Consider the following 27,235-nt stretch of genomic DNA (forward strand, 5'->3'; position numbering starts at 1 on the left):
TCAGTATGTACCTCTCAGGAGAAAAACTACTTAGCCCAGCAATCCTAATAATATACAGTCAACAGGATCTTGCAGCAAACCAGTACTCATGAGGCTAGGGGAGCAGATGTACCATTTAGGTCTTTGGAGTGTTGTCTGACTCCAAGGTGTAGGCCCTGTGTCAGCCAGGACCTCGATGAACAATATCTTGGATGAGTAGAACAACTTGGGGTAGGGGGTAGCCACATCCCACCTAAACAGGTGGAATCTCCTCAACATGATCTTGCTGTTCTAAAGCTCAGGTTATTTATGCACTCCTTAGCCACCCCCTGGGCACACCTCCCCAAGGATTGGCTGCTGCACTATAAATATTAATGCTGGCCATTTTCCTTGCTCCACTCCAATGTTCTAGTGGTTTCTAGAAGGCAGGGGAGAACAATCAAAGCTTCGAAATCCAGAACAGCCAAAAACAATCAACCGCTGCTCCTCTGACGATAGAAGAGCCAAAAACTAAATTTACCTAACACAAGGAGGGTGCTACATTGCAGATATGTTGCATCTTTGCTGCTCTTCACCACTCATCACACTAGTATTGCAGTGGGAATGAGGAACATAGAAAGCAATAGTGGTGACCTGTGTTTTTTCAGTGCTGCAGGTCACCAAACCTAGTGTGAACAAGCCCTAAATGTGTATAATTTTTTCAGGGTATTCCTCCAGAATAGAAGAACTCTTCTCAAAGTATCTGTGCTTGATGCTGGCAGCCACAGCACATTTTGGCACCTTCAGTGCTTAGGAGGCAAGCTAGACTCCTATATGTCCTATTTAGTGACATCAGCATTACAAAGGATCACTAATCCTCCTGCCTTACAGTGAAATATGAAGTGTGACAAATATGAAGAGCTCAGCATAGTGCACCAGATAGATGGGGAAGAGTGTAGCATCCATGAGGCCTTCATAGTAAACACCAAGGGTCAAGTGGAAGGTGCCAAAAGCAAAGGGCAGACGGGCTGTATCGCCTGTCGATACTTCAATCATTTTTAAGTTTTCCTGAAGTTTTCCTAATGAATGTCACTGTGTACAGGTAAGCTTTCATCATAATGTGCATTTACCAGTAAAAGAGTAATCAGTATGTAGCCGGGTGGTGGAGCTTGCTATTTGTCCTTCTCTCTCTGCCCTCCGGAGTGTTGGCAGACAACGGGAGCACCGGGCTGTGTCCTCCAGCCGCCTTTCTCCTCTCACCAAGTGTAAAATATGCTGTGTAGTGTACAAATTCACTGTGCCATGGAACGCATCAAATACGTAAGTATAGGCACCAATATTTCCACAGAACTGCAGTGCACATGTGCAAACTTTAGAGTGGGGTGACTAGTGCCAATATTGCAAAGGCTTTTAACTTAAAGCTGTAATAAACCCAAATCCAAAATTGCAGCTTACCAATCATTAGCTGTGTTTGCTGCAATCATTTTCTTTTTTAGGCTTTTTCCCTCTGTTTTCATCTGGTGATCTGATCAGTAATACAGTACACTTTCTGTCTCAGGGTACCTAGACTCTGGATAGAGGAGCAACTGAGACATCTTTGGACAGCAGCATTGTCATTCTGGGGGGAGCGGAGTATTGAATATACTAGCAGAATTGGATACATTTGAAGATAAACCCCAGCTAACGTTTCAAGCAGTTACAGCAACAATTTGTTTTCTTTTTGGGATAAATGTTTTACATAAAGAAATAAAAGCTGATCATTGTAAGCACCCCTGTCAGTGGTAAATGGTTTGTCTCAACCCTCTAACTACTACATCTGCTGAACAGCTTGTTCTGTTGAAAAATAACGGATTTACTGGCAGGATCACCAGGTTAAAATAAAGGATAGAAAGACTAAAAGAGAAAAATAAGTCAGCCTGTACATCTATGAATTGGTAAGCTACAATATAATAAATGTTTTCTTTTGGGTTTAATAATGCTTTAAGGAAGAAGGAGAAGGGCCCGAGGAATGGGTTACAGTTTATTACCTAAAAGTAAATGACTAATTTGAGGCAAGGTAACAGCAGACAAACACAAAACACTATTATACATGAAGAAGCTGTGCACTTGACAATGAAAAGCAGATATTATATCGAAATTTGTAGGTTTTTTTCTATTTTGCCAGGTTCAAATTCCTTTTTTTGCCACTATTTGTGGGCAATTACAGGACTACAGAAGCTCCTGAGCAGATCAGGTGAGACAGGTGAGGGCTGTGGCCCCCTACAGTGCCTGGCCAATGCTGGAGCTACTGGCCTATCTTTGCTTTGTGTTCCCCAGGAGCTAATGCATATGTCTGTCAATTCTATCCCAGGTATGAACCCATGGTTAGCCTTGACAAAGAACAGGAAGGAGTGCAGCATTAGGAGAGCACTGAATGAGTAGTGTGCAATGTGGAAACTCCTTCCTCAGTGCAAACAGGGATACATCCATGTACCTGTCACAGACATGTATATGAATTGGGAGCAAACATGGACACTTTCAGTGCCGCGCCCCAATGGAATTCTAAAGATTGTCTATGACACCCTTTCTGAATTCCTCCAAATATGTTCTAAGGAAGAAATCAGCTATGCTGTGTATTCAACAAATCTCTAGGTTTCTGGTAAAGAAATTGTATGTGCCAAACCCTTTATTTTAAGTTTTTTTCTAAAGCATTTAAAAATTGCAAGGCATTATTAATTTTACACTAAGTGCTTATTCAGATGGGCGCTGGCACCAGGGTGCAGACAGTGTGCTTTCGGATCTGTGCACCCACTCCCGCACGCGTGTCAAATTTTGAAAAAGAAGTAAACCATTTTAAAAAGTTTTTCTTTGTTTCTTTATAAAATTTTGCAGAGAGGTCATTTTTCTCCTTCACTGATGTGCGTTGATGAGGCTGCACTGATAAGCAGCACTGATGGGCACTGATGAGGTGGCACAGATAGGCAACACTGATGGGCACTGATGAGGTGGCACAGATAGGCAACACTGATGGGCACTGATGAGGTGGCACAGATAGGCAGCACCGATATGCAGCAATGATGGGTACTCATAGGCGGCACTGATGGGCACTGATAGGCAGCACTGATGGGTAGCACTGATGGGTGGCACTGACTGACGGAACTGACTGGTGGCACTGCTGGGCACTGATGGAAGGCACTGATAGGTGGCACTGCTGGGCAGCACTTCTGGGTGGCATTGATGGGGTGCACTGATGGGTGGCACCACTGGGCACTGGTGGGTGGCATTGTTGGGCACTGGTGAGTGGCACTGCTGGGCACTGATAGGTGGCACTGCTGGGCACCAATGTGTGGCACTGCTGGGCACTGGTGGGTGGCACTGGTGGGCATCACTGCTGGGCACTGATCATCAGGGCACTGATCATCAGTGCCCTGATGATTGATGCCGATCTGTTCTCTGACAATTGTTCTCTGACAATTGTTGTTCTTTGTGACAGTGTGAGGAAAGTGCAGCCGTTAACTGGCAACTGTATTTACTCGGTGATCTGTTGTGTCATTGGACACAGCTGATCATGTGGTAAAAGGCCGCTGTGATTGGCCTCATATGATGCCCTCCCAGAACAAGACAACCGCGCTGTAGCCGTCATTCGGCTATAGCATGGTTGCCAAATGGTAAATGTAAAGTGTTACTAAAGCCAGGACCCTGCATTCACTATATCTGGTCTCCCACAGTACACAGAGCATGGAAGTATAATTATTTTACTAAATATAAACTGCTAAATACCTTTTCTTATCAGCAGTTAAAGCAGTCTTGTGACTTCTATCAGTGTCCAGCAGAGCACTGGTTAAAGCTTGTAGGAGGAGTTTTCATTCTGCTCTAGGAGGATGCAGAACCCCTGCCCTCTGTCTGGATAGTGCCAATTGGCCCTGTGCTGATCACATGCACTCTCCCATGAGAAAAAAAACCCTCTCTAGCAAAACACACTAAACTGAGCATGTGCAGAGTATCTCCACACAATGTTTTATCAGATAAGAGGGGGGCACTGGAAGAAGGGGAGGATCAGAGAAGACAGGATCAGACATCCTTTTTACACAATGCAGAGAATTAACCCCTTAGCTTCCACAGTGAGTATATCAAGCATGTTTTTCTGCATATACAGACTGATTTTACTGTTGTGGGTTTAGTAACACTTTAAACATGTTGTAATGTCTATGGTAGTACCATGATAGTCAATATGGCATCAAATACAATATTTTTTTTCTACACAGTAATTTTTGGACGCAGGTACTTTTTTAGATTGTAAAAAAATTCTTCTTTTTATTGTCTGTGTTGTGGAATTCTCACTTCCTGCCCAGTCAAATGTTAGCATTACAGTAAGTGATGGTAACTGTTCATGGATGGCAGAAAAACCTTACAGAGGTTCTAACCCTTTCCCAATGCATCCAAAATTTAAGTTAAAATGTTTTAGATGTACATACACTTTAACCCCTAGATGCTGAGCGCACGCAAATGTGCGGCCTCTCGGTGTCTGGGCCCTGAGGCCGAGCAGCCGCATATTTTCCTGTGCACTCCCAGCACATATCTCCGTGACTCATGGAAAGGTCCCGATTTCCCCTTGCAGTCGGGACCTTTTCCGATCATGTGACCGCCGTGACGGGGAATCACGGTGGTCACATGACCCTAAAACCCTGGCCGCCTCCCAGCTACTGAAACTCTTAAAGGGCCAAGAGGCACGGGAGCAAAGGGGTTAAAGTAAATGTATCATTATTATACACTATTGCGTTGATTTACTAAACCTAGAGATTGCAGAATCTGGAGCAGCTCTGCATAGAAACCAATCAGCTTCCAAGTTTTATTGTCAAAGCCTAATTAAACAAGCTGAAGTTAGAAGCTGATTGGCTACCATGCACAACTGCACCAGATTTTGCACTCTCCAGTTTTAGCAAATCAACCCCAATGATGATAACAGCTTTTACCACTGCCATAGTTCTAATCTCTGCGTCTGTGTGTAGCGTACCTTTGATAATGCCTTATCAGAACCCAGATACATAAAGATAGACAGACTGAGTTTAGGAACATAATGTTATACAAACGTTTATTAAGCAATAAGCACATGCCATGACAGACACAAAGTGAAATCCAATATTCCGCACATATGAAGCAAGGGGAATGGTGTATGCAAGCTAATAATGTACATTACATAAACATGGGAGCATGCTAGATAATGTTATTACAATGCAGCTTCTTTCTGGAGATAAAAAAATACATTGTCAATACTGATGTATATAGTTACATTCAGATTGTAAAAGCTGTATTGGCGTAACATTGGCATGATTCTGTGCTCTAAAACACTACAGAATGGCAGACAGACCATATATTAAAGTGATGAGATGTTGAGTAGCTAACATTTCAGTGATAACACAGTCAGAAAGCCAATTAAACAACTTCAGATATGGATGCTAAGGTTGACATTTATCATTGCCCACCGTTATGTCTTTGCTTGTACGTTCTCTAAGCCCTCCAACACAGGTAAGTGTCACCCCTTCGTTCCATTCATCTCTATAAACAAGGGCTCTGCTGAACATAATATAGGTGTTGTCAGTCAGTATGGGTTCAGTGTTTATGTACAGATTTTCTCTTATGGCTGAGCCAACCTTCTTCCATTCAACATATATATCCTTGTGATTGAAGTCTTTAAGCATACAAACAACACTCACAAACTCATTATGAACACAATCTTCACGTGCTGGTGGGAACATATAGATTGTTGGTTCTTCTAGTTTACCTGTAGGGAAAAAATTGTTACATAAATACCACGTATTTCAGTTTGACACCTATATCCCAACCACAGCACCACCTGCCTGGAGTTTGCATGTTCTCCCTGTGCCTGTGTGAGTTTCCTCACTCCGGTTTCCTCCCACACTCCAAAGACATGCTGGTAGGTTAATTGTTTCCTGTCTAAATTAGCCCTAGTATGTGTATGTATGAATGTGAGTTAGTGACTTTAGATTGTACGCTCCTTGAGGGTTAGGGACTGATGTGAATGTACAATATATATGTAAAGCACTGCGTAAATTGATGGCGCTATATAAGTACCTGTAATAAAAAAATAAATATATGCCACCTATAGCTACTTAGATGCTGTCAGAATATTGTTATTAGTACAGTAAGTTTTTCTTCCTTTTTTTCCTCCTTATTCATTCTCTTTATTCATTTATTATTCCATTTTATTTCAATTTAATTTAATTTATTTTGTTTATTTACACTTGACCCTTATGGTCATTTTAACATGAAATTCATAATGACACATCAAGCTATAAGTACATTTTTTAATTTTTAGTTTTTTGGGACACTATTTCAGATGTCGTTAGTGCACTTGGACACTGTAACAGATGTTGGTGATCCACTAGGCACAAAGATAGGTGTTTCCAAGCCTCTAGAAACACAAAAACATATCTTGACGGTCCCAAAGGGACACTGACAGATGTTGACAGCCCACTAGGAACACTGACAGATGTTGGCAGTTCAATAGAGACATAGATGTTGATGGTCCATTGGGACACTGTGACAGATGTTGGTGTGCACTGGTACACTGTGACAGATGCTGATGGGACACTAGTGCACTGTGACAGATGCTGATGGGACACTGGTACAGATGCTGCTTGGTGCACTGGTGATAGATTGCTGTGTGTGATCTTTGTGCATCTATATAGTAAAATCAGCAGTTACTCACAGATCCCTGACAGACTGCAGAGATCAGCTCTCCTTCTCCTCACTAACTCTCTCTCTGTGAGAAGGAGAGCCGATCATTAGTCATGTGCTGTTTACAATGTGTGTGTGATGATTGTGACTGGACACAACCATCAACTGACTACAGGGGCCCTATGTCGTTTAAGATTGTGCTGTGTCCAAGAGACACAGGCATCACAAGATAGCGACCAAGAAACAATGTAAATCTGACACATTTGCACTCAGATATTGTAGGAAAGCTTTGCCATAAATGATGCAAATGCCTTAGCCACTGTGCAACTCGGGCTGAATAGGGGAATCCAGTACTGCACAAACAACAAAGGACAAAAAGGGTGCAAATGCCTAGTGCATTATTTCCAGCACTTTATTAAAGGATCAAAAAGTACAAATTATACTCACAAACCAAATAGGATTCGTAGCGTATCATGACAGAATCCAGAAGTCAGCCTTCCAACCTCATGGAATTATGCAGATGACAGATCAGCTGACGTGTTTTGGGAGACTGCTCCCGTTCCTCAGAGTTACAGCCTGTGTGGCCCTGTGGATGTGCGTGAGCCCTAGGAGTGGGAGGACAACTAGCCATATTTCTACAGTGGCTGTTTGGGAAGCAGTTAACAAACATTGCATCTCTGCATTCTTCAACCCCAGCAATACACTAAGACAGAAGCTTTTATATCCAAAAGACTCAATACCCAAACACAAGCTTGGTTTATGGTAAACTTGGCATATGCATTACAGTGTGGCGAGAAATTCAGAGCAATGTAGTGAGGATTGCAAAGACCTGTACATTGGAGAGATGAGGCAACGTTTGAAAAACAAATAGCCCAACATAAGAGGGCATATTCTACAGGTAAAGACTCAAGAGTTTTACATCACTTTAAGGAAATGGAAAATTCTTTTGAGGGCAGTGAGATGCACATTTTGAACAGAAAAGACTATTCGTTAGCAAGAGGCATGAAAAACGCCATTTACATCAAACTGGAGCAATTGTTATTGAACAGGGGTGGGGGCCTTTGAAGCCTTATTGACACCAAGCAGTGGTGTATCATCCATTGATGCAGGGTGTTCACTGCACACGGGCCCTGGGAGGGGGGGGGGAGGCACTGTGCTGTTACCCACTCTGCTTCCATGGATGAGATGTTTCATCAGCAGGGGCGGACTGACCATTCGGGCATACCCGAGTGCCCAAAGACAGTAGGGGGGCCAGTCCTGGTTGGTACCTCCTGCACAGGTGATATGGTAAGTTGTGGATGATCGGTGTGGCGGGCCTGCTGGGCACAAATTAATTATGCAGGGGGAGGGTGCACTTCAGCTCACTGAACATCACAGCATCTTTCCTACCTCCTCCTTGGATTCTCAAGCTATCACCTTGTGCAGAGTCTGAGATTGTCTGCCCTGCATAAGGTGAGAGAGGGGAAAGTGTCTGCAGTCTGAGTAAGAACAGACTAAGCAGTGGGAGCATTGGGAGCAGCAGCGGCGACAGTCCCATGCCTCCATTGCTTTATAGCCACACAGGGACTGTGCAGGATTTCCTCCTCCTCTGCACCGGTACTAGTAGTCCTCCTATGGGGGTCTCCTTTAAGTGGAGCAGGAGATTTCCTGGATAGCGGCCCCCTTTAATTGATTTCTGGATGGATGGGAGGAGTCCCTTCTAATCACTCCCATGCACTGTTCCTGTTCAGGGGTCTCCTTCTCCTGTAGGAAGGGGGCAGTATTCCTAGATGGAATCACCCCAATGCACTCCTCCTGTTAAGGAGTCTCCTTCTGGTGAGAGGGGGGTCAGTATTTCTGGATGTATGGAAGAGGTCCCTTCTAATCACTCCAGTGCACTCCTCCTGTTAAGGGGTCTCAACCTTGAGGTGGGGGAGGGGAGTATTCCTGGTTGGATGGGAGGGGTCCCTTTCTAATCATCCCCATGCAGTTCTTATGTTAAGGGTCTCTTTCTCTTGGAGGGGGGCAGTATTTCTGGATGGATGAGAGGGGTCCCTTCCAATTCTCCCCCATGCACTTCACTTGTTAAAGAGTCTCCTTCTCCTGAAAGGGGGTCAGAATTCCTGTATGGACAGAAAGGGGGCCCTTCAAATTGACCCCTTGCACTCCTCTCTAAATATTTCCCAACTACACCAAAACGTGTGTGTGTGTGTGTGGGGGGGGGGGGGTTCTCTGTATTCAGATTACTCTCTTCACTTCTGTATGTAGATTCTTTATTATTCCTTCATTATGGGGGGGCAAAATTCTTCTAGATCCTCATTGGCAATTGAATTTCAGAGAGTGTGTTTGATATTACTCCATGCATTTCCACTGATAAGGGGCTTTTTTTATGTAATTACGGGGGCCTGCCGTTGATGTGTGTTCTTAGATGTGGGGGTCTCTGATTCCTCCATTGTGGGATCACTGTTCTCCCCTGTTACTTTGTGTCATCCAGTACAAGGCCCTCTTTTTAATCTGTCCTCCAATACAGGCCCCCTTTTACTCTGTACCCTCCAGTGTATAGGTCTCTTGTTGTGGAATGGGTATTCTGCTGATCTTGATATGAGGGGAGGGGTGCTGTGCTCCAGCCTTGACCCTGTTACTTGTACTGAGCTCTCAACATTGGGTTAACACAGCCTGGCTGGTCAATGCATTGTGCCTGGGCACTGATAGGTGTCTCTGTAGTCTCTGCAGTCCAGTGTTGGGGTCTCTGGGTTGTCTGCACTCTCTGGATCTCAGTTTTTTAAGTCAGATTATTGCCCCTGGCCAGGTGTACAGAGTCCTTCCTGCCTCTTTCAAAGTGGTCTCTGCAAGAATTACTACAGACAGTCTTCCTCCTGTGCCACTTCCTCTCCATGCACAGACATGCTGGTGGCAAGAGGACCAGACATGGGATACACACTGAAATTGCAACGTATGATCCATGTGTCCTTCCACACACAGATTCTATAGAGACACACAAATGGATTGCTTTTGGCTTATACAATCAAGGTCAAGGCAAGGAGGTAAAGTAGGGATTGCTCACTGGGAGCTTTGACACAATCATTGGCGCTATTTTGGCACATATTCTAAGTATTACATATGTTTCAGCTCAGCACTGCACACACTGTTATTAGCCCCACCCACCACTCCAGCCTGGAAGGGGGGCACAGTTTGATATCTCTGCCCTGGGCACCAGATGACGTTGTCCAGGAATTGTGGCAGTGGGGGCAGGTGCAAGCACCAATCTTCCTGTATGGCATTCAATGAAGCAGCTGAAAGCTGATTCTCCTCCTCTCTCTCCCGTGGCTTTCAGCTGCTTCATTGAAAGCCATAAAGGGAGATCAGGGCTTGTAACTGTCTCTCTGCCGCACCAATCATCCCCGACTTTCCATCGGATTTCCCTACTGGGCTCCCCCTGATGTGTGCTCCTCAGTGCCAGATCTGATGCCTCACTGTGTTAAACGAGGAGATAGGCTGGATCTACTCTGCCTGCTCTTTCCTCTATTTTCCCCTCTCCCTTCCTTCTTTTCCTTCCTTCCTTCCTTCCTTCCTTCCTTCCCTCCCTCCCTTCCTTCTTCCCTCCCTCCCTCCCTCCCTCCCTCCACTTTTCTTGTTTCTTCCTCCCTCCCTTCCTCCCTTCCTTCCTTGCCCCAAATCTCTCTCCCCCCTCTCCTCTTCTTTCCTATTTTTTCATCCAGCAATAGTGTTCATGAGTGCAGTCAAAGAAGTTTTGTTTTGTGACATCAGCCTATGGTAGTAGTTGGTCCCATGTGGAGACATCTGATGTTAGGGGGACTGTGATAGGGATGTGTGATATAAGGGGGGCAGGTACTGTTTATTCATCCAAATCTAATGACAGCCCAATATATACCAGTGCTCCCTGTTCACTCCCTACTGACACTATCCACTGACCCCACAAAACAATTAAAAAAAAATTAATACAAAATAAATTGTAAAAAATAATAAATTAAATAATAAAAATAAAAAAATTCTGACACCCACTCCATTGCTCTATTGACACTGTCCACTGCCCTACTGACACCATCCACTGGCCACCCAAAAGCATTTTATAAAAAAAGATAAAATTAATAAAAAATGAAATTGTAAAAAAATAATGAAAAAATAAAATTGTAAAATAAATAAATTAATAAATAGATAATAATGACACCGTCCACTGCCCTACTGACACCATCCAGCACATATTACCCACTAACATACACTCCGCATTCCTCTGCTGCACATACTACCCACCAGCATACACTCCGTACTCCTCTCCCTGTACATACTATCCACCACCATACACCCCGCACTCATCTCCCTGCACTAACTACCCACCTCCATACACTCCGCACTCCTCTCCTGCACAAACGTACATACTGCCGTACACTCCACACTGTACATTCCCTATTTAACATTACCACATTCTGTAAGTCTATGTAAGTCATCTCATACGCTATTGAACTACATCCCTTTTAAGCCACAACCAATATTTAGCACAATTTAAACTACACCCACGTTTTGCATTTTTTACTTTACCAATGCCTAGGGCCCACTCTTTATCTACAATTTAACCTCTTGCCGTCCGCCTGCTGTTTATAAACGGCAGGGCAGTGGCAGTCCAGGGGCGGGTTGCCGTTCATAAACGGCACCCGCCTTTTCTAGCTGTGCGCGCTCCCTGGGAGCACGCACCACCGCGATCCGGTGCCCACTGTGTCCTCCGGACACAGTGAAACACCGATCGTTGGACGGGACCTCTGTACGAGGTCCCGATCATGTGATCACTGATTGGCGAATCAGTGATCACATGCAAAGTAGTAAGCAAGATGTCACTTGTGACATCATTGCTTACTACGTGTGAAATCTGTGAATGATCACAGAGGTCACATGGTACAAGGCAATTCACAACAGCCTTGTACCATGTGACAAGCTGTGACCAATCACAGCTCACTCAGTACTTCTCAATGACTGCAAGAATGCAGACAGAGAGAAAGAGAAATGATTGCTTTTACATCCTATATGGGTGTAAAAGCAATCAGTGTAAAAAAAAAAAAAAATCTTCATCACCCCCCACAAGTAGTACAGTGTCACCATGATGACACTGTACTGCTAGGGTGACAGTATGTAAAAAAAAAAAAAAATTAAAAAAAAAAAAATAATATAATAAAAATAAAATAAAAATATTAAAAAAATGTTTAAAAATTATAATTTTTGGTTATAAACTAATTTGGATTTTTTTTTTACTAAAAAAATAACGGCATAAATTTTGGCCAAGATTTATGATGAAATATTATTTATTTGCAAAATTTTATAAAAAACCCCACTTTTTTTCAAAATTTTTGGACTTTTTCATTTACATAGTAAAAAAAATAAAAATCCCAGCGGTGAATAAATACCACCAAAATAAAGCTTTATCTGTCTCAAAAAAATGGTAAAAAATTCATATGGGTACAGTATTGCATGACCGCGCAATTGTCATTCAAAGTGTGATAGCGCTGAAAGCTGAAAATTGGCCTGGACAGGAAGGGGGTAAAAGTGTCTGGACAGGAAGTGGTTAAACTACACCCACATTTTGCATTTTTTACTTTACCAATGCCTAGGGCCCACTCTTTATCTTGCACAAGGGCCCACTGATTTCATGATACACCCCTGACACCAAGGATGGGATTATGAAACAAGTACAGGGTGGTGCCACAATTTGTATACCTCCCATCCTGCCCTTAGGCAATAACAGTTGCCTTTCTATGGTAATTGGATCAAGGTGTTGGCACTACCTTTTTGGATCTAAATGCTGGGGTATTTTCTGGACACTCATTAGATGTTTTGTGGCTTTGACAAGCTACGAAACAAGTTAAGAAACAATTTCTACTTTACAAAACAATTCCAGTTGAATGTGACTGATACTAGATAAACCATGACCTGAATAAATGAGAACCTTCTCACACATAGACAAAACCGAAATTTTACTGGGGGTCACCTAATTAGTACTCTAAGAGATTTCAGAAACTTTAAACAATGTTTCAAACAGTGTTTTTAGACTTTTCCAGGTCACCTCTGTGAGCTGCAGAACTTGCCCGCCCTTAGAAAATGAGGAGAGGGGGAGGAGTTCTGTAGTATTAACACACTTTCTATTCTGGGTGACAATGCTGCTTCTCAATAGAAAAAGTGCAGTGAGTGTGCATTGTTGCCCTAGGACACAAATTGCGTGTTGAGATCAAAAAGTGAAACTTAAAAGAAAAACGCATCAAAAGCCAAGAACTCATTTTTCTAGATACACATACCATTTGGGAAAATTCCTTATACAGTAACAGTGGATTGGTTTGCTGAAGTAGAAATTCTGCCAATTCGGTTCTGTAAAACCACCACTACTGGTTAAAGATACAGTTATATCCTTTTGTAAAGAGAGCAAACAGTATTCTATACTGGTTAATAGGAAGTAGGAAAATTGAACCCCAGACTCAACCATTTGCTGAGGGATGATCAGTTTATTTTCATCCTGACCTATTGATTACTGTTAACAATAGCCTTTTTTCTACAGAGGGGATAATATAAAGCAATAAAATGTAAAAAGGAACCTAAGACATGATCTGCTAGCTGATAACTAGAATCCCAAAGATAACACTACAATATTTAATATTTTCCTGACTATAAAAAGGAAAAACATCAAAATCAATATATACTGTATTTCATTTAAAGTGATCATGTGGACTCACATTCTAAAATTGGCCCAGATAAACTGTGTAGCCATCTTCTGGTACTTGCCTTCATACTCAGGATATCAAGCCCTAAACCTAGGCTTCCTATTATGTAAATATTGGCCACAGCTTTCAGTGGTTGAACCCTCTTCTGAATCCTTCCAACCCTGAAGTCTTTTATGGGCCACTTAAGCACTTATTATGAAGGTTCAGGGCAAAAAATATCAACCATGAAAGCAGTGGTCAATGATTGCAGAAAAAAGTATCTGGGTTAGTCATTCTTGTGTGGTCAACAAATAAACCCAGGCACCGGGAAATGCTTGTTCTATGGACCAAAGGACTCTTTAGAAGGTAAGGTGAGACCAGAAGTTCACTTTAAAACTTAAAGTGGTTATGATGGCACAATGTTTTTTACCTTAAAGGGTAACTCCGCTTTCAAGGGAAAAAATAACAAATAAAAGAAAAGAAAACAGCATACACAATTCCTACACAAGTCATATTGTATTTGGATGTTATTAAAACCTTTCCTTTACAAAATGCAGTGCTGTAATTTTCTGTAAAATGCAATACAATATGGCAACTTGGAAATGTTCTGTACACAGATGGCGTATAGAACGTTCCCTAGAAATGTCATTCCTGCTTAAATGATTGGCTTACTGATTTTCCCAGAAGTCTGCACTAAGATACAATTCAGATTTTGAGCCTCCCCTGCAACAAAAATGTAATTTGTGGTGAGATACTCCCAAAGGGAAATCATGTCTAAAGGGATGCAAACCTTGAAACTTTCCTCATTAGAGCCCTATAGGTGCAGCAGCTGATTGATATTTATAAAACCAATCCTATTCTCTTTCACTTTGCACATCAACACAGACAAACAAATAGATGTTTCTTCAGAATAACAAAAGGTAGGAATCTGCTACAAGGTTTGTTAAAATCCTTCCAATGTACATAGATCACACAGAGGGGAATGTTTTTTCTCAACAAAAGTGGAGTTACTCTTTAATTAATGCATTTCCTGCATTAACCACTTAAGAGCTGCCCCATAGCAGATATAAATATAATGATGTAAAAATACATGATTGTGTATTTCCAGGTGGGGAAGGGTGCACGCATTTCCGGCCAGGACTCGGTAATTGTCAGCAGGGCTGAGAGGGGAGAGATCTGTGTCTAAACAGCAGAGAGATACAAAGCAGCATGCTCCCCAAGTAAAACACAACACAGCACACTGTTAACCCATTGATCGCCCTAGATATTAACTCATTCCTGCCCAATGTCATTAGTACAGTGTCAGTGATTTTTATTAGCACGGATCACTGTGTTAGTGTCACTAGGGAAGTCAGTGGCAGTTAGTCAGTTCCCACCCAGTGTCAGAATGCCCACCGTAGTCCCACTGTAAGTCGCTGATCACCGCCTTTCCTAGTATAAAAATAAATAAAATTCCAGTAATACCACCAATTGTACACACTATAAATTTCATGTAAACCAACTAATATACATTTAGTGGGCTTTTTTTCTAGCAAAGACATGTAGAAGAATACATTTTGTCCTACATTCATGAAGGAATTAAAAAATTTTTCTTATTGGATATGATTTATAGCAAAAAGTCAAAAATATTGTTCCTTTTTCAAAATTGTCTTTTTTTGTTTATAGTGCAAAAAATAAAAAACCCAGAGGTGATCGAATACCACTAAAAGAAAGCTCTATTTGTGGACAAAAAGGACATACATTTCATTTGGGTGCAGCATTGCATGACCCCGCAATTATCAGTTAAAGTAACGCAGCGCCATATTGCAAAAAATGGCCTGGTCAGGAAGGGGGTAAATCTAGAGGGCAAGTGGATAAGGTAAAAAAAAAACAATCCCATAGCTCTTCTCCCTCCCTGCCCCTAAACACTTACCTGACATCAGTCATGATCCAGCACTGTTCCCACCTGCAACCCAGTTTTGCTCTCCTCTAGCATTCACACACTTCACTGAAGGAAGTGGGAGCCATTGCCTTCAGCTGCTGTCAGTCAAATCCTGTGAGGAGGGAGTGGGAGCAAGGCCGACCCACCCTGAGTGTGTCTGTGGATGCACACAGCCTGACTTGGGAGCATGCCCACAGGAGTGCCCCCATAGCACACAGCTTGTTATAGGGCACTTCTGGAATAGGAGTGGAGAGTGCCAGCGGGAGATCACCAAAGAAAGGATAAGGGGTTGCTTTGTGCAATACCAAAAAACACATCATAAATAACAAATAAATGTCACAGAAAATATTTGTACCTTTTCTGTCGTTTTTAATTGATTTTTCCTGTGGGGATTCAAGGTCACTGTGTTCAGTGGTGCAGGTATAGGATACTTCAGCGTCCCAGTCACTAACACTAATCTTGAGAGTGCTATTAACAGTATATTTTCCATCAATGCTTTGTTCAGGTTTCGATGTCACTCCCTGAACATGTTTTCCATCACTACGCTTCCACTTGATGTTTAAAGATTCTGTAGATCTTAATCTTGACACCTCGCAAGTCAGTTTTGGTTCTTTAGTGATCAGGAGGTCTTTTGGGGAAGGAGGGTGAAGGACAATCTTTGGATGGAAACCAGATGTCTCTGAAAATGAAAGCCACAATGTAACATATTCATAGGTAGTCATAGCTAACAAAAACAAATGCAATTACCTACAAAAAAAAAAGTTTACTATGCCATTATTATAACTTTGATGCATTATGATTTTCAATATTGCTTTTATAAACATTATCTAACAAATGTTTATTTGTTTCAGGGATTATCAGTGCATGTTTGGGGAAAATGGAAACTAAATATAAAAAAAAGAGATATGTCCTTTACAGCAGTCTCTTTCCCCTTTTAAATGTATACTTTTTAAATAACATCTAGAATTTAAAGAACAAACTCTCTGTTTTATCTTCCTTTGGTTTGGATACGCTCCTGACGTCCCAATAAATTCACAGTATAAATAAGTGCTAATGTACCATTTTACCAAAATTAGATTACACTTGTTCAGCTAGACAATGGTCTGTCCTGCTCTCTTTCAGTAAATAGGAGACTTTTACATTTATTATGAAAAAAGAAACTCCTAAGCATCATATCGGTGACCTTATAAAAACTGAATTTCTTTACATTAAATATGTAGCGCTCACCCCCAGAGGGGCTTCTAACGTTCCCCACAATAGTGCAGAAGCTGCCATCCACAAGTATAGTTCCATGCACACTGATAACACAGGCTCAGTCTAGGGAATGTCTTTTTTAGAATTTATTGCTGAATAACTTAAACAGGAGAGTGGTTCAGAGGGTTCAGGATACTCTAAAATGATCAATATGATGGCAAATCCTTATAATAGGAGGCCCACACTAAAATCTCAAAATCAGGTCTTGCTCTTATTATCCTAGGAACTGTCTGCCACCCAGCTTCCATAGGTAGTTCCTCAGTGAGGGAGATAAACGACCCTTCTCCAGACCAGGACTTCAGAACCGCTCCCTCCAGAAATCGTCTCCAGGCCCTCTGCTGAGCATCTGCTGAGGCCCAAACTGTAACTACTCAGCACACTATAGCTGCCTCCCAGGGGCTGCAGCTCCAGGAGAACTGGAATCCTCCTAACAGGAGAAGAACACGCTGAAAAGACCTCCCAAACATTTATCACTTCCCCAGCCACCTTCCAGGGATTGGCTAAGGCATGATAAATATCCATAACTGGATATTTGGCTCTCCCAACCCTATTTTCTGGAAGCTTCTTCTAGAGCCAAGTAGGAGAAATTAATCACTCAGTGCAGTGTAGCCAAAAACTTAAAGTGTTACTAAACCCAGGACCCTGCATTCACTATACCTGGTCTCCCACAGTACATAGAACATGGAACTGCAATTATTTTAGTAAATATAAATTGCTAAATACCTTTTCTCATCAGCAGTTAGAGCAGTCTTGTGACTTCTATCAGTGCCCAGCAGAGCACACGTTAAAGCTTGTAGGAGTTTTCTTTCTGCTCTACACATCAGTTTATCATTACCCTTCCTTCCTTTCTGCACAGGCGTAAGGCAGGTTGCAAGGCATACATAACTCAAGATATTTTATCACGCATGCTACTGTATGCAAACATTCCCTGACAGACTGGCTATCCCAAAGTTTTTGACAGATCAAGCAATGACCAAGCAATGTTAACAAATTTTCAGAATTGCCAGGTCATTTCCAACAAGTGTTTTTAATCCTTTCGGTAATGATAGTTGCTGTGCATGTGTCTACAGCAGAGCATGTTATTCTTACCTGGACATTTGCGTATGCTTTTTTCAATCAGGGTAGTACTTGCTGGATGGTTCACCTTACAAGTGTAAATATTTTCAGCATCCCATTCCTCCTTGGGAACGCTAAATTTGCTTGATGTAAATTTCCCTTGGCTATCTATGTATTGATTGCTGTCTGATGGAACAATAGAAACTGCCTTTCCATTTTGAAGCCATTTTATATTAATATCCTTTGGTGAGTATCCACTAATCAGACAAACAAGGTCAACCGAACCATTCAGTCCACAAGATGATTGCATAACTTCCACAGTGGGTAGGCTGGATTTAACTCTGCACCCTAAATGGAAATGTAATAAAATATTGATCAAGTATAACAAGACAATTGTTCCACGTACTCTTGAGGAAATTTATCAGACAAACAAGGTCAACTGAGCCAGTTAGCCCACAAGATGATTGCATAACTTCCTCAGTTGGTCGGCTGGATTTGCACTCTAAAAGGAAAGTTAATAAAATATTAACCAAGACAATTGTTTCTGCATATTCTTGAGAAAATGAATTAGTGAGTAACATTTTATTATTTATAAGTGTCATGCAATTTTTCAAACACTAGAACTTGATTTTTGGAAAGATCACGTAGGTTATGGCTTAGGGTTGCCATATTCTGAAAGGGAAGGAGACTCATATTTTTCTGTTAGGCGGATCTTCAAGGAGATAATAGAGACTTTGTTTGAGTGCTTTCTACAAATTCTGTAACTTTATACCTCCTCTCCAATATTGTGCCCTGCAAAAATCCTCTCCAACTTGCTGCTGCAGCTGGTCTTTCAGTTTAAATACTGCCCTGTTTCTTTCCCCCCACAGCCACTGTCACATTTAAAATCAGCAGAGATCTGTGAATGAATATACTAGTCCTGTCCCACTTCAGCAGACAGCTTGTAGTTCTCAGTAAACTACAAGCATGCTGATCAGACACTTTTTCCAGCTTTCTAACTGAAAGCCCTCAGAAGGTATGGGCAGAAAGCTAGAGGAAGTGTCTTCAGGAGCCTGGCATTGCACCTGCGATCTATTGATTGCGGATGTGATATTTTGCTGGCACCTTTGTAAAAAAATAATGTATATATTGTGCCTGCAAAAACATGTGCATTAAGTCACTGGGCACACCGCTGCAATTTAAAGTTGATTTGTGTGCAATTTCAGCGCAAATTCCGGTGTGATTTTTGAAGACTTTATTGCTACTTGTGAAAAATTTCTTGCAATTTTCAGTGTGATTTCCATTATATTCTATGTATGTGAAATCGTAACAAAACTGCCGAAAAAAAAGTAATGCAAGAACTACTTTAGAAATCACAATGCAGCAAATCGCACATGTTAAGACACTGACATTCACATTCATTAGATGCAATTTCAGGTGCGATTTCAATTTGCAAATTGCACCTGAAATTGCACTGGTATGACTGGGCATTTATTTATTTATTTATGTATTTTTGACAAAGGTGAACTTATGTTTTAAAATAAAAAATAACTTTTTTTTCTTCAGAAAATTGCACTTAAAGAATGAACAATGACTTTCCATTTCAATAAAATTTGGCTTTGCCAATGTTTGCCTAAATCACTCCACTATCATATATGGTTTCCAATACCATTTCTTTGCTAATGACACACAAATCTATACCTCTACTCCTCAGCTCACCCCATCTGTTTCCTCACATATCACTGATTTACTAACAGACATATCAGACTGGATGTCACACCACTTCCTAAAATGCAATCTATCCATAACTGAGCTCATAATATTTCCTCCCCCACGTGCCTCTTCCCATGATGTCTCGGCCAGGATCAGTAGCATCACTATCAACCCATCCCTGCATGCTAGGGTGCTAGGGGTAACCCTGGATTCTGAACTATCCTTTCAGGCCCACATTGAATCCCTGTCCAAATCATGCTGCCTCAAACACCGCAACATCTCCAGAATACGCCCCTTTTTAACCAATGATACCACAAAGCTCCTAATTCACACCCTGGTCATCTCTCGCCTCGACTACTGCAGCTCCCTCCTCGTTGGCTTACCCTTACATAGGCTATCCCCCCTCCAGTCCATCATGAATACTGCTGCTAGGCTCATCCAACTTTCTGCCAATCCCTCGCTGCCCCTCTCTGCCAATCCCTCCACTGGCTTCCACTCGCCCCATCAATAAAATTCAAAATACTAACAACAACTTACAAAGACATCCACAACTCTGCCCCCAGCTACATCACCAACCTGGTCTCAAAATATCAACCAAACTGCTCTCTTCGATCCTTCCAAGACCTTCTGCTCTCTAGTTCCCGTGTCACCTCCTCCCATGCTCGCCTCCAGGACTTCTCCCGAGCTTCTCCCATCCTATGGAACTCCCTACCCTAATCTGTCCGGCTATCTCCTAACCTATCCACCTTTAGAAGATCCCTGAAAACCTTTCTCTTTAAAGAAGCCTATCCTGCTTCTAACTAGTAAACTGCCTTTTACTTCCTCTATCAGCTCATCCCCCACAGCTGTTACCTTTTGTATCACTCAACTCTTCCTCCTAGATTGTAAGCTCTAACGAGCAGGGCCCTCTGTTTCCTCTTGTACCAAATTGTATTGTAGCTGTAATGTCTACCTTCATTTTGTAAAGCACTACGCAACCTGTTGGCGCTTTATAAATCCTGTATAATAATAATATAATAATATAGGAAATGATATACAAACTTTGGAAACCTGCCTTACGTTACAAGACATTTCATAGCTTCATTTTGTATCTGTCTGATATCCAATCAGAAGATTTATGGATTTCTATGATAACTGTTATTGGTAGTATACATCACCCTGTTATTGTTTTTAATTGTACATTATTCTTTCCTTTGGAATACATGTATTATCTAACTCATTTGATCTGTGATCTGTATACTGGCAGACCTTTACATTTCTATGTAAGGTATCATTCTATGTAAGTCTCTTGTGCTGATAAGTTACTTACAGAGTGGAAAGAGCAACTTTGCATTTGAATGTTCGTGGTGTGCTACCAGATTTCCCTACTGGGAAAAATGTGGGAATCTTTTTTTAATCTAAGCTTCTACAGGTATATGAATATCTATATGCTATACACAGAAAAAGATGAACTTTAACCATTTTTAAAATATTTTCTGCTAGTAACACTGATTATCATAGTACAACAGTATAACAGTCTGTTGCTATACTTAGACACCTTATTTGTTTATTCTTTGTTATGTTTTCAAGTTAACTACACCAATATTGGTGGAATTACCAGTAGAAGAAAGTATTTTGCTCCTACCTGTTATAGTCTTGTTCACTTTATTACTTGTGCCCTTGTGATCCACGTTACATGTATATGGATTTTTTTGCCAGTCAGATGTAGAAATAGTCAGAAGGCTGGTTGAGATATACTTTCCGTCCTTACTAAGTATACCAGGGAGGTTTTTAATTCCAGTAGTTATGGAACCCGAATTCCAAGTAACATCTACAGGAGCAGGAAGGTAGCCAGTAGACAAGCACCCAATGGTGACTTCTGTTGATGGGGATGAGGTATCACAGCAGGGTAACATGGGGAAAACCGATGGAGCACTTTGCTCAGCTGTGGATTAAAACAATATTTTCTACGTTATTAGATCACAGTGAAAAATAGCAAAGAATATTAGTTCATGAAAACTGCATATAGAAAAATGATGATGTTGCTAATAACCAATATTTTCCTCTGATTTTTATTATACATATTGCAAAGAATGAAGGTACCTTTTTAAACACCACCTACAGAGACGCAATGAAGAGTGGAAAACAATATATTTGCAGTTAACATACTGTATATTATTGGAAGATAGGTTTTCATATCATTGGTTCCTTTGGACGTAGTAGAGCTAATTGTGGTATGATTAAAACATTTGCTAGCAGCATAAAAGGGGTAAAACGTAGCAGCACATTTTAAATTACATGATGTATATCATACTGTATATCCCAAACTAGATGTTCAGGATATAGCAGTAATACCTTTCAGATCTATCATATGGGTTTACAGATTTCTACTGAATCCTCATATATTCAACAATTTTTATGAGGCTTCCAGTTTCAGACTAGCAATTGTCACACAAATTAGTTGTCAGTTCTCTTAAAGTATTTTTTTAAGTCAACATTGGTTGAATTACAATGCTAAGACCCATTCACACACATGGGTGTATGCTGTGATTAAATGTTACAGCTCATTGGGCAGCACATTTGTATGTGTTGCCATTGACTTTTTTTCACATGTGTTATAGCATATTACAATGCATGTGTTAAAATTTATCCTTGCTGAATGATGCTTGATATTATTGTCTCTCTGTTGGCTGTTATGAGTTGAATTACACAGTCTTACATTACAATTTCATTACAGACTGCTCTCTCTTTTGGTATTTTCATCTGAGTTTTTGTAGTTTTGCCTTTCCATTTCCAGTGTAATTCAACCAATGTTTTTTACATCAAGAAATATAAGAGATTAAACTGGATAAATGTGGATTATCATTTGAGTCATAAACTGACTATAGTAATCCATTTTCTTCATTGGCTCCACTTTCTAACAAACCTGCCATGAGAGAAGTATAAGGACCACCATTTTTTACATCCTTTCAATTATGCGAATTACCTTTAATATAGGCCAACATACTGGTGTTAGTGATTTCCGTATGTATGTAAGAATGTAGAACAAACACATTGTAGGAAAGACACAAGTCCATATGTGCATACTTTGTTATTGGGACTGTATATTTCAGCCTGCGAATCAGTATGGCAGCCAGGCAACTATAATTTTGAAATTACATAAATTTTAAATAGCCCATTTTTTTTTTCATTAAAGATAGCTTTGAAAGTATTGTTTAATCTATGTGTATTCAAACACACATTGTGGGGAAGATTTGCTAAAGCTGGTTCACTCAGAATCTGGTGAATCTGTGCATGGTAGCCAATCAGCTTCTAACCTCAGCTTGTTCAGTTAAGCTTTGGCAATAAAACATGGAAGCTGAATGGTTTCTATGCAGATGTGAGCCTGACTTTGCACTCTCCAATTTTAGTAAATAAACACCACTGTGCACTAATGTACCATTTTAGTATAATTTCCTTTTTAAAACTGGGACCCAGAGTTCCATCACAGTTCCATCACATTTTCAACAAACTCTGTAGGAGAGGGATATGGCCTATAAAGAAAGGTGATGACCTTAAGATACAATCATAGGTTTTACCTACTAAGGCTTCCCAAACCTATTCTGACATTTTCTCCTACATGTAAAAATCTTTTTTTTTTTGCTATAAAAGTACTTAGAACTCCCAAACATTTTATATATATATATATATATATATATATATATATATATATATATTTTTTTTTTTATGCAGAGGCCCTAGAGAATATAATGGTGGGTGGTACAGGTTTTTTTTGTTACATGGTATTTGAGCTGTGATATTTCAAATGCAATTTTTTGGAAAAAATACATTTTGTTGAATTTTAATGCAACAAAAAACACAATTTCGAACCCAATTTTTAAATAAAATATAAAATATGTTGCATCGAGTAAATAGATACCTAACATGTCATGCTTTAAAATTGCGCACACTTTTGATGAAAAGGCACCAAACTACTTTAGTTAAAAAATCTCTATAGACGACGCTTTAAAAATTTTTAGTAATCTGTTCAGAGTTACAGAGCAGGTCCAGGACTAGAAATATTGCTTTCACTATAATGTTTGCGGTGATACCTCACATGTTCAGTGCTAACACTGTTTAAATATGTGGGTACGACCTACATATGCATTAACCACTATGCGTAAGCATGGGGGACAGAGGCACTTTACATTTGTTAAAAATTATTTATTTTTAACATTTTTACACTGTTCCTTTAATTTTTTTAAACACTTTTATTCCTATCACAAGGAATGTAAACATCTCTGGCAGAGATAAGCCCCCACATCTTTCCCCTCTGATGGAAAGCATGATATTAAAAAAAAATGAATCTCAGATTTTCCAGCAAAAAATGGCAGTATTTACATCTGCCAGAACCAGAAGTGATGTCATGATGTAGCTTCCAAGCTTCCAGAACCATAGAAATGGCTGGGGACAACCTTGTCCTTGGTCAGCTCTGCGGTAGCCTGGCAGCAGTGCCAAATCAGATCCTGAGCTTCCCGATCGCATGGGAAGCCTGGAAAGAATGCCGGTGGGTGGTGGGAAGGGTGGCGCCGCTTGTAAAAGTAATCCTATGGCTGCTTACCCGGGAAGAGTAAAATCCTGCCTGAGGATTGTGGTATCCCTGGGAGATCCACCTGCAAATGCAAGAATCTTTGATGGGGTTCCAGTTGCTGTTTGGCTGAGGGACTTCTGTTCTATTTTCCTGAAGCATTTGCAGAAAGTTCCCTAAAGATCCAGGTCACAGGCAGTTGGAGTACAGAAGCTGACTGATAATGCAAATGGCTACACAGTATTCAGGACACAGTGAGTACCAACCTTCAGGACTAGAGACTTTCTTTGGCTTCTTGTTGGAGATTTACTTTACTACCAGTACACTCAGGACTATATTCCCATTGAGGAGACCCTGTTTAGTACCAGTTTGTCTGCACTTAACAAAGGGGTGCCTTCACCCTGAAGTATTAGTTCAGTGTTAGAGTCTTTTACTACCTGTTTAAAGTTCATCGGAGTATCATTAAGCTCACCCTCACCCTATCCAAGTTTTCTAACAAAAATAATACAACCGTAAATAGACATGCATAGTCTGTTCACTGACTTGAGAGATTGGGAAATACTGTGTACCTGGGCACTGTGTGCCTAGTAGAGAATGGAACCTGGGACCAAACAGCCAGACCAGTCCAGGGTCTGTGCTACATAACCAATCATATGTATGGAAGGAAAGCCACACAAGCACAGGGAGATCATCTATGTTAGTGTTTGACAAAGTTAATAAGAATAAAATGCATCTCTTTGTTAAAGTAACTGTGTCACCATTCGGAGAACCCCAGTGAAAAAGTCAAAATGATTAGTCAATATGTAGATTTAGGCAACTAAAATTATATTAAAATCTCGGATTTCCTGAAAAATGCTTTATTCTTGAAGAAGGGGGTACACCCCGAAAGCTTGTCCTGAAATTGTCCTGATTATATGTTAGTGCAAAAAAAAAAGTATTACGGACAGTACTCAATTGCTTCTGTTGCAAGAGCACTAATATGGCTACAATCACCTCAAGCACTGAAAAACGCAAAAATCTCTACACTTTCTATGGCTTTGTATCAGTTTCCTGTCAGCACATTGGTTCCAATATAAAATTTATGTCAGAGATCCTAATTATACATAAAAAAGATTGAATCATAGAAGAACAATATCATGCTGGTATTGCCTGGAGCTGTCATGTATTGTAATTTTCCTATTGTAATGATCTTGCTCTAACTCTTTGGCTTGAAAATTGTTATTATTTTAAAGTTCTGCAATATTGAACATCCATTCATGTACCGTATATTCAGTCTGTTTTTGTCACCCATAGCATTATCTGCACCAAAGTATGTAGCTACCCCTGTATGTATGTCCGTTTTATGATACCTTTAACAAGCTCATTAATTTGCATCAGACATTACATCCTACAATACCCCCATTCCAGTCTATGGGCTCCTTGCTGCAGTAACATTATGTCTCAGCAAAAGTATCTTTTGTTATGCTGTATATTACTGACAGGGAGTACATTTTAGCTCTTTCTACTAATGTTTGCTGATTTATCGAATGTAGCTAACATATTGAGTCTATAGCAACTTTGTTGCCTTTGCAGCTCTGCTACTAATATGTTGAAGACATGTAGACAATAGAGTAATTTTGCTAACGGTCAGTATAAATTTGAAGCTGCATAGGATTTGCAAATTCATTATGACATATCTCTGGGCAGGGCTGTGGATAAGGGGGTACCACCAGTCCTCCTGTATGCGGCCCAGGCCTGCAGGGGGTCCAGGCAGCTGGGTGAATCAGATGTGGGCCGGAAGGGTGATTGGCACGGTGGGAGGGGGCAATTACTGGAACTGATCCCCCCATATGGCTCTCCCTGCAGCAGCTGAAAGCTAGCTTATTCTCCTCTCCCTCCCACTGGCTTTAAGCTGCTGCAGAGAGAGCCATACAGGGGATCAGTTCCAGGAATAGCTCCTCCACCCATCACCCTCACTGTGCACCATATGTTTCCCCCTGCTGCTCAGGCCCCTCTGTGTGCCCCCAACTCCACAGTGCCTCCGGCTTCCCTCTTTCAGGATGGAAAGTGGTGGAAGGGTCCAGTGAATATGTCAAATTTAACAGCCACTTCCTTTCATGAATGAACACAATGAGCGATCGGTACCAATAACTAACAGTGTGCATTCTTAACTGCAGTATAATAATGAAATGTGTTTATTTGACTGTATGGGGCCCTATGGTTTCTAATAGCAGCCCTGTGTTTGGGTTTAAAGGCAACTGAAGCACTTCTCTCACACCCAGATTGTTTGACTATTCTTGCTATTACTGCATGCATTTTGGGAAACAGTGCTATACAATGCTCAAAGGAAAACATGTTTTTTATAGACCTATAGTAACTTCTTAGGTAGCTTTACAGCAGTATAATAAAACACTATACTATCTGTGTATTTGATCTGTACAAACTAAATTTTATTATAGCTGTATAGAAATCTCTGTCAGCCTGTTATTCTTGAAATAATAAACATCATATGCCCAATTTGCTGGTCAGTAAAAATTTTAAGCTATATGTAATTCCTTGTTTCACTATGATATACTGTACTGGATTCAACAGGAAAATTATTTATTGTACCTGCATCTAGATCGGCTGAACCTGCCTGCTCCCTGCTATCTTTGTACCCAGTTTAAAGCAGAGTTCCACCCAAAAGTGAAAGCTCTGCTTGTTTGCCTCCTCCCCCTCTCCACTGCCATATTTGGCACCTTTTGGGGGGGAGCGGGTACCTTGTTTTGACAGGTACCCGCTCCCACTTCCAGCTCAGTTCACCGCGGCGAAGTGAGTCGGAAGTTGGGCCCCCTCCTCCCTCCTGTAGCCTCCTGGGAACTTTCACAGGTCCCAGAAGACTGTCGGACCAATCAGGATGCACAGCGCAGCTCGCGAATGCGCAGTGGGCATCCAGCTGTGAAGCCGCAAGCTGTCACAGCCTGGTGTCCACAGTTGAGATGCCGGCGCCATGGAGAAAAGGAGAGAAGGAACGAGTACATCACTGGACTCTGGGACAGGTAAGTGTGTTTATTAAAAGTCAGCAGCTACAGTTTTTGTAGCTGCTGACTTTTAATAAACACAAAAACAGCTGGAACTCCACGTTAAGAAGCTTGCAGTACTAAAAACCAAACTGGTTTGCCATGTCCCTCCATGCAGCTCTACACCACTATTAGAAAATGCTGCGCTATCCATTTTTCTAAACACCAAATGCTGCGCTCACAAAGAGCGATACACACTCAGCAATTGTTATATTCTAATGTTAGTGCCAGCCCCATCTTTGTGCTAAATACACATAAAAACATTAACAACTTACATATTACATTCATTTTACTATCGCCATGCAACATGTGCTAATATCTAATTCAGTATATATACCTGTATCTGTAAACCACCTCAATTGTGAATTTCAATATTATATACAATGGAATTGATTTACTAAAGGCAAATAGGCTG

General features: G+C 41.0%; 2 gene segments (V, D, J or C); both read right to left on the bottom strand.

Moving 5' to 3' along the window:
* Nucleotides 1-27,235, bottom strand: part of LOC149461522 (Ig mu chain C region membrane-bound form-like) — a 385,848-nt gene that overhangs the window by 53,757 nt on the left and 304,856 nt on the right.
* LOC149461523 (Ig gamma chain C region-like) overlaps nucleotides 5,394-27,235 on the bottom strand; it is a 36,525-nt gene continuing 14,683 nt past the window's right edge. Inside the window, 4 exon segments of the C gene segment in view lie at nucleotides 5,394-5,719; nucleotides 15,590-15,913; nucleotides 17,578-17,883; nucleotides 20,861-21,160. Coding sequence covers nucleotides 5,394-5,719; nucleotides 15,590-15,913; nucleotides 17,578-17,883; nucleotides 20,861-21,160 — 1,256 coding nt within the window.

This window comes from Staurois parvus, unplaced genomic scaffold, assembly GCF_062004578.1.
Source record: "Staurois parvus isolate SC_StPar_1 unplaced genomic scaffold, SC_StPar_1.0 ptg000199l, whole genome shotgun sequence".
Taxonomy (NCBI): domain Eukaryota; kingdom Metazoa; phylum Chordata; class Amphibia; order Anura; family Ranidae; genus Staurois; species Staurois parvus.